The 9,019-nt window shown below is 40.6% G+C and overlaps 1 protein-coding gene across 1 annotated transcript in view; it reads right to left on the bottom strand.

Moving 5' to 3' along the window:
* Cdc45 (cell division cycle 45) overlaps window positions 1-8,601 on the bottom strand; it is a 41,493-nt gene extending 32,892 nt beyond the window's left edge. The window contains exons 1-5 of the mRNA XM_004627981.3: window positions 8,499-8,601; window positions 8,306-8,365; window positions 7,571-7,663; window positions 5,946-6,083; window positions 4,085-4,228 (exon numbers count right to left, since the gene is read on the bottom strand). Coding sequence (XP_004628038.1) covers window positions 4,085-4,228; window positions 5,946-6,083; window positions 7,571-7,663; window positions 8,306-8,365; window positions 8,499-8,549 — 486 coding nt within the window. The 5' untranslated portion in view covers window positions 8,550-8,601. The remainder of the gene's footprint in view (window positions 1-4,084; window positions 4,229-5,945; window positions 6,084-7,570; window positions 7,664-8,305; window positions 8,366-8,498) is intronic.
* Window positions 8,602-9,019: the final 418 nt, after the last annotated feature.

The following is a 9,019-nucleotide window of genomic DNA, read 5'->3' on the forward strand; positions in this document are numbered from 1 at the left end:
AAAAAAAAAAAAAAAAAAAAAAAAGACTTTCCTCCTCACCTCAGGGCCCTTTTGCCTGTGAGTGCTCTATCCAAGTATTCACCTCATTCAGTCTCTGGACAAGTTTTCAAGATCTCTAAGGAACCAACTATCCATTTTCTATAAAGTTACTAAATCTTATTTTTCCACCTGAAATTATTAATTGTGCTTGTTAACTGTATTCATGATTATTCTCTCCCACTGGAAAGGAAGCTATGCAAAGGGATTTGTTTCTTACCCTTGTACTTCAGGGCCTGACTGGTACCTGGCACAGAATGGGTGTTGAAAATATATATTAGGGTAGGAGAAATTGCTTAGTGGTACAATGTATGATTATCATGCGAGGGTCTGGGCTACATTTGTTTATTAAGTCAGAGTGAAGAATTCCAACACTCTTAGCTGTAGAACATGACTGTCTCCAGGGGATCATCTCACTGACTACTGATATTTGTGGCCCAGTAAGTAGTTCATCAATAGCTAAAGAAGATCAAACAAAATCAGCATTAAAAACGTCAATATCTAGATCTTCCTAGCTCCCTTATGTCTCCCCTTTCTCCCCCTTTCGTTCTCTTTACCCTACTCCTCCCTCTCTGCTTGTTGCTTTTGCTGTTTTCTACCATCATGAACTGATGCCCCTTTGCCATGTGCCACCCTGCCTTGCAGCCAACTGATTATGGACTGAAACATCTACAAACTGAGCTAAATAAACGATTGATCTTTTAAAAAAAAAAAAAAACAATAGCTTTCTGGGCATGGTGGTACATGCCTATAATTCCAGCACTCAGGAGGCTGAGGCAGGATCGCTAGAGGTTCAAGGCTAGCTTGGAATATATAGAGTTCAACCCCAACTAGAAATACCTAACAAGACTCTGTCTCAATTTAAAAAATAAATAGGGGGCTGGGGAGATAGCTCAGCAGTCTAAGTACCCACTTGGCAAGCCCAAGGACCCAGGTTCAATCCCCAGTACAGCAAGCTGTGCTGGCCCCAAAACTGGGTGGGGTGGCGCATGCATGTAATCCCAGCACTGGGGAGGCTGAGACAGGAGGATCACTAGAAGTCTAAGCTGAATATTGAGACCCTGTACCAAATAAATAAATCAATAAAAATAAAAATAAATAGCTTTTCTAACACCAATAGTGGAATAGCTGGGAAAGAAACCGGAAAAACAATTCCATCCATAATAGTTTAAAAAAATAAAATACCTAAAAATCAACCTAAACCAGAAGTAAAAGACTTCTATGGTAAAAATTACAGAATACTAAAGATCTTCCGCATTCATGAATCAACAGAACTTCGTGTTCAAATGGCATATTACTAAAAGCAATGTAGGGACCAGGGAGATGGCTCAGTGGAATGAGTGCTTGAATGGCAAGCACAAGGGCCTGAGTTCAATCCCTGGTTCCACAAAAAAATGAAATAAAAGCAATCTACAGATTCAATGCAATACCCATCAAAATTCCAAAGATATTTTTCACAAAGTTAGAAAAAACAATCTGAAAATTCACACAGAAACACAAAAGACACAAGACAGACAACACAATCTCAAGTAAAATGAACAAGACCGAAACCTCACAATACCCAGTTTCAAATTACAGTACAAATTCTAGTATGGAGCCAAGCATGGTGGTGTACACCTATAATGCCAGCACTTCAGAACCTGAGGCAGGAGGATTCCATGTGTTTAAGGCTGGCCTGGTCTAGACAGTGGGTACAAGGCCATCCTGAAGTACAAAGTGAGAACTACAACCATCTGATTCTTAACAAAGGAGCCAGATAAACATGTTAGAGAAAAGACCGCCTTTTTAACAAATGAGAGTGAAAAAACAGATATACAAACATAGAAGATTGAAACTAGATTCCTCTCTCACCTATACAAAATCAATTCAAAAATGTCAGGCATGGGGCTGGTGAGATGGCTCAGTGGTCTAAAGCACCTACTTAGAACAAGCTTATTAAAGCACAGGGACCGCGGTTCAATCCCCCAGCACCACATGCCAGCCAGCCCCGCCCCTGGTGGGCTGAGCTGGCCCCACACACACACACAAATAAATAAATAAACAAGTTAAAAAATAAATAAATAAAATTAAATTAAAAAAAAATGTCAGGCATGGTGATGCACATAAATCTCTACACGTGGGAGGCTAAGGCAGGAGAGATTGCTATGAGTTCAAGGTCAGCCTAGGCTATATAGTAAGTCTGTCCATGGCCAGCATGAACAACATAGAGAGACCTTGTCTCAAAAAATAAAGGATCTAAGACATAAAGCTTTGAAACTGCTAGAAGAAAACAGAGGCAACACTTGAAGCCATAGGCATAGGCAGAGACTTCCTGAATAGAACTCTAATACCAAGAATTAACAAATGAGATTATATCAAACTAAAAAGTTTTCTGCACAGCAAGATGAACAACCTACAGAGGGAAGAGAAAATCTTTGCCAGCTACTCTTTTTTTTTAATGTGTTTAGTACAGGAGATACAGGGTCTACAGGGTCTCACTATGTAGATCAGACTTGTAGTGATCCTCCTGCCAGCTACTCTTCTGATAGAGGATTACTATCTAGACTATAAGAACTCAAAAACTCAAGACCAAAAAATCAAATAGCCCAATCCATAAATGGCAAGTGAACTGAACCAATCCAGCTGGTCATGCCTCCAGGCACATGCCTATAATTCTAGCCCTTAGAAGGCAGAGGCAGGAAGATCACAGGGAATTTAAGACCAGCCTGGGCTATATAGACCAGCCTGAATGACATAGCAAGATCCTGTTTCAAAAACCAAACCAAACTAAGCAAAAAATAAAAAAGAAAGACCTCTGGATGGCCCAGGGACAGAGGACTAACATCCTCAATATATGCAGAACTAAAAAAATAAAAAATTAGACTCCTCAAAATAAAAGACCTGATTAAAAAATGGGCAAGTGAAATGAATAGACACTTCACAAAAGAAGTAGTACAGATGGCCAAAGTTAAAACAACAGAGATACCACTTTACCCCAGAAAGAACAGCTAGTATAAAGAAATCAAATAATAACAAATGTTGGCAAGGCTGTAGGGCAAAAGAAACCCTTCTAAATTGCTGGTGGGAATGTACACTAGTACAACCACTATGGGAATCAGTATGGAGATTCCTCAAAAAAACTAAAACTAGAAAAAATAAAAGAATAAAAAATAAGGGGCTGGGGAGATAGGTCAGTAGAATAAGTGTTTCCCTGGCAAGTACAAGGGCCTGAGTTCAATCCCCGGTTCTGAAAAAAAAAAAAAAAAAAAAAAAAAAAAAAAGAATAAAAAATAAAATTAAACTAGAAATTCCACTTGACTCAGCTATTTTGCTTCTACCCAAAGTTCTTTGTGAAATGGAGAAGCATGAAAAGGCAAGGAGAAAAAATATAACTTAACTTTGAAGGACATGACTCCTTTATAACTGAGATAGCAATTGAGACTGGGCATGGTGGCATGTGCCTGTAATCCCAGTTAAGTTCTAAAACATGTAATTTAGCTTTGAAGGTCATGATCCCCAATACCACAGGCCACACTGGCCCCACACTGTACTGGCCAGGGAAACTGGGTGTGGTAGCACACATCTGTAATCCCAATGCCAGGGAGGCTGAAACAGGAGGATCACTATGAGTCTGAGCTGCATAGTGAGATTTTGTACCAAATAAATCTTTTTTTTAATGTTGGTTGCTAGGGCATGGTGGCACAATCCTATAATCCCAGCACTCTGGAGGCTAAGGCAGGAACAATGAGAGTTTGAGGATACCCCAAGAGATAGAGCAAAACCATGTCTCAAAAACACAAACATTTCCTATCAGCCCATAGAACTGAGCTGTCCTAAGTTTTATTTCATCTAATAGGATTCTAGACGTAAGGAAATTGTAGCTCACAAGGGTCCAGTACCCTGAAACAAAACCAGAGGAGACAGCAGAGCCCAGGGTCAGTACCCACACCTGCTGACTCATTTCCACCTGTACCTACTTCCTCTGCGTTACTCCTGGGCCCAGCAGGCTCTGGGGATGACCGTTAAGAATGCAGGTTACCCCAGGATACTATGAGAGACCCAAACATACCTCTTCTAACCGTGTGCGCTTCTCAGAAGGCTCTGATTCGTCACTATCATTTCCTGAATGCTCTTCATCCTCCTCTTCATCTCTAAAGAGGTCGTCATAGGCAGGAACTTCAAGGTCATCATCTTGTTTAATGAGCAATTTGATCTAAGTTTAAAACAGAAAAGCATCTCTGACAAAACTAAACAAAAAAAGGGGGATATAAATGAAGGACCATTTTGTATCTGTATATTCAAAATAGGATAGACATATAGCTACTTTCTCTTAATTCAATGAATAGAAAGATTTGTACTAATAATGTCTGTGGACAGTGTATCATGTCTGCATCTTGGACTATGAATAACCACTAAGAAGACAAAAATATGCAATGTATCAATTATTGAAACTGTCCTACTAATCTACTAATTTTGAAACTGTCTTATTGCTATTTGCTTCTCAATAAAATTATTTATTTACAAAAAGCAGAAAAGCAATCAAGTCTCTCATCTCTCCTTGAAAAACTGTTCATCATGCGTTTTTCTCCTGTAGAATCTTTATCATTTTGAATTAGCTGACTCAAGTTTTTTGTTTATACAAATAACCAACTGTCTGAGAAGAGTTCAGATGTCTTAGGCATTTCCTTGTTCTCAATGTCACTCAGTGAGGCACTAGAGTGTACCACATGGTATGAAGAAATTACGAAAACCTGAAAACAATTTTTTGAAAACCACCTATAGCTTACTTAAGTCCGGAAAAACAGATCTCTCTTATACCATATATTAACAAAATCAATGTTCCACAACTTGGATGCTGATGAAGGATGTGAAGATGCTGCTATGCTTTGCTATGATGGTGCTGAACTGGTGGAACCATTAAAAGCCAGGCTTCCTGGAAGGTGATTAGATTTTGGGCACTCTACCCACCAAAGTGGATTAATGTTGTCTCTGAGAAATGGGTCAGGTCTCCTGGGAGTGGTCTCTTCCTGCAAGCATGGCTTGTTTCAAAGTTGTCTCAGCTTATACTCTTGCTTCCTATCTCAGTATGTGATACTACTCAATCCCTTGCTCCTTCAGTCTCTTTCCTTCTCATATGATACCAACCATGAGGACCTCATTAGCCAAGCCAAGCCAAGCAAGTAATGGCACCATGCTCTTAAATTTCCAGAACTGTGAGCTAAATAAATCTGGGTTTATTTGTTTTTGTTTTGTTTTTTTGAGACCAGGTCTCTCTACATAGTCCATTCTGGCCTTCAACTTACTATGCAGCTCAGGCTGGCCTCAAATTTACAATTTGCCTGCCTCACATTCCTAAATGATAGGATTAAGGCATGTGTCACAACACCAAGCCTCTTTTTTTATGAGACACCCAGTCCCAGGTATTTGCTTATAGCACTACAAAATGAACTAAGACAGACTGGACACCAAAGTGAATACAACTCTTATCTCTAAAACCAATTCCAGGCAAACTTCTCCTGGAAAGGCTCCTCCTGTGAGAATATCCGCGTCTCACACCTTGGTGGGTAGGAAAGATTAAGTCCAGAAAAGCTCAGTTCACTTGTTCAGCGCTAGGTCTGTGCTTGATGTCCAGGGTTTCAAAGAATAAGCACCACAGAGTAATTTCAGGCCACAAAGTTCTGGTCCTGATACCTCTCAGGTCAAGCAAATCCCATAACTGCATTCAGCACTATCCACGGGCTAGGTACCATATCAATCATCAGAGACACACAAGAACTGGGCTCTCATAGTCAGGCTATCCACAATCATGCAGGGGGACTGGACACATGCTTCACTAAGAAGGTCAGATATGACATTATACAAGGCACAAAAAGGGACAGATAGGTTGAGCAGATAGGACACAAGAGGGAAAGTCCCAAAGGCCCAGGTACCTGGGTGTCATTGTATACATTCACAACGTTGACTGGCCTGTGAGTATCACACACAAAGAATATAGCATCTTCGTCAGGTTGAAGGATATCCAGTAGATCTACATTAGCTCCACAGTTTATAAGAATAAAATAGCGGAACTGAAAAAAGAAGGGAAACATTGTAAAATAATTATATTGAGAAGGCCCCTTCCCCTTCACCACACTAGACTTCTGAGTCTGCTAAGACACAGCAAGCCACTGACATATAGGAAGGCCCAGATGTACTAGCAAGAGCCTCAAAAAATAGCCAAGGGTGACTTGTGCCAAGTGCTTAAACATACTCTACAGGTACTTCCTCTCCAAGGTGATACCCAAATCTTGTATACAGGGTCAAGAAACTTGTAAGGAGCAGAGCTTGACATCAAACATACAATGGGTCTTCTTCAGTTCCTGGTATATCTGGACTGCAGCATCTTTCTGTGCTTATAGTGTTGCACAGATTCAAATTTTTAGCACATCTTGGGTAGTCCATACTTTATGAGCATCTAAATAGTAAGTTTTCCATCATACTCTATCACTATAGCAAAACCTGTCCTTAGAAATACCCAACTGGCACAAGTTTCATAGGTTATCATCAAAACTCCATGGGAGAATTTATCTCTCCCAGAACAGTCCTAGAAGTAGCCAGGACCTTCTTCCATGCCCCAGCTCCTTAATGATGTGGCCCATAATATCTCATCTCTTCCTTGGCTCCATGTATAGAGGGAGGAGTCCTGGCTTCTGCTGTTTAAATTCCAAAGGAATAATACTCATTTTTAAATTTTAAATTTAAAGTTGAAGGCTGGAGAGATAACTCAGGTGGTCTCAGTGCCTGCCTGGAAAGCACAAGGACCCAGGTTTGATCCCCAGTACTGCATGCTGTGCTGGCCCCAGAACCCCAGGTATGCCATATGTGGTGGTGCATGCCTGTAATACCAGCACTGTGGAGGCTGAGACAAAAGGATTACTACAAGTCTGAGCTGTGTAGTGAGACCCTGTACCAAATAAATAAATAATTTTTTAAAATATTAAATTTAAAGTTGAAAATTAGAATACATGTTCTTAAAGAGAAAAAAATAGTGATGTATTCTGAAATAATTTTAATGTAGTCATATCAAAAATTGCTAAATTCTAAGCATTTTACAAGCAAATTTCTGCAAACATAATTCAAAGTTAAGTACTGCCTACATTCAATATTTTGTCAATTCTGTCTCCTTAATTTGAAGTCATCAATATTACACAGCATGCTTTTGTATTCCATGTTGCCTAATGAAGTTGAAAATTATCCAATCAACCTATTGAAAGTAGGAAGGGGGCTGGGCAGATGGCTCAGTGGTATAAGCGCTTCCCTGGCAAGCACAAGGGCCTGAGTTCAATCCCCGGTTCCGCCAAAAAAAAAAAAAAAAAAAAAAAAAGAAAGGAAGAATACTAAGTATTGAGTGATTGTAATTGAGTAAGAAATAACCTAATTAGGGCCAGAGAGACAGATCAGTGGCATAAGCACTTGACTGGCATGCGTGAGGTCCCGAGTTCAAACCCTGATCACTGCAATAAAAAAAAAAAAAGAAAAGAAATAGCTGAACTATTCTAAATTGCATCTTTCCTACCTGTTCTTTATGTTCAAGATATGCAGTTTCAAGTTCTTGCCACCCCGAAACTGGAACCAGGGTGTATTGCACATGATCACACTGAAACAGAGCCTGGAACGGAGAGTATTTTCAAGTTTATCTTCTTTGTAGTTGTAGTATCCCCACACTTTACTTTGAAATACACAAAAGGGTTTAAAAAATACTAGCGGCTCTAAGGGAAAATAATGTGACAAGATAAAGTTACTAAATATTAATGGGAAAAGCTAGGTTGTAGGGATGTACATGTTCAATGTACAGTTCATCAATTTTGCTGAATTTGTGAAAACTGCCAAAATCCATCTTAACTTCAAATGTTCTGAGAAGTTCCTGATCCACGTTCAATGTAAAAATGCACCATATTCAGAATCAAACTAACAACCTTCCCTAGCAGACAAGGGAGTCTTCCATTTCCACCACTGATGCTGATACTGCTATAATATCTCAGTTGTCAAAAATTCCTCTCTCAAACCCCACATTTAACCAAAGTCCTTCCAAGTGAAGTCAGTTTTTCTGCCTGACTTCTTATAAAAATCCTAATCTCGCCTTCTACACTCCTCTTCTCTGGCTCCCAACACAGTCCAGACAAGAAGGTAACCTAACCCGACTCTCTCCTCTCACCTCTCTTCACCCACCTTACACCCACCACATCTGTTCAAGCCAGCTGTTCCCCTCACTTCACACCCTGGCCCACCCTCCTAGATCCTCAGAGCTCACTTGAAGAATTTTGCAAGCACAAAGAGCGTCCACGTCCGAAGCCACGAAGAGAAGAACTCTCTGTTTGGGAGAAAAGTGGATGGGTTCAGCGCGGCGACCTAAACCCTGGCGGCATCCCAACCTCCTGGCCACCATCATCCCTCATCCCTTCCCCACAAGACAAGGCTTTGGCCTCGGTCCTGCGCTCAGTTACCTGGCTCTGGACCAGATCGTAGAACTCCTTGCGAAAATCGGACACGAACATAGCCTCTGAGGCAGGTCACCTAGCGATTGTACTGAAATCCCAAGAACGGGGCCAGGGGTCAAGACTCCCGCCAAATCATGATTCCTCTGATTGGCTCAGACTATAACCAATAGCCTCTAAGTTCCCAAACTTTCCTCCTTTCTGATTGGACTATATTGGGGTGGGCCTTAGCGTTTCACCATTCACAGCTGTAAAACTCCCCGAATAAGCATTACTTTGTCTCTGGGGGTTGGTACAAATAAGGTTGCTACCTTAAACTCTGACTCTCATTTACCCAGAAACCTCACATTCGGCGGCGGACATCTTTACTTTGGGAAGAAAAAAGCCTGCCGTTTCACATTGGGCACTTTGAGGAAAATATACTCACAGCAGTAAATCAAATTTAGTTACCGTTGGGTTGAGGACGGCGTTTTGAATTTTCAATAGATTTCTGGTTCGGTTTGAAGATGGGTGCATAGATTACTTCCGCC

The sequence above is a fragment of the Octodon degus genome, unplaced genomic scaffold (genome assembly GCF_000260255.1).
Source record: "Octodon degus isolate 3935 unplaced genomic scaffold, OctDeg1.0 scaffold00021, whole genome shotgun sequence".
NCBI lineage: Eukaryota > Metazoa > Chordata > Mammalia > Rodentia > Octodontidae > Octodon > Octodon degus.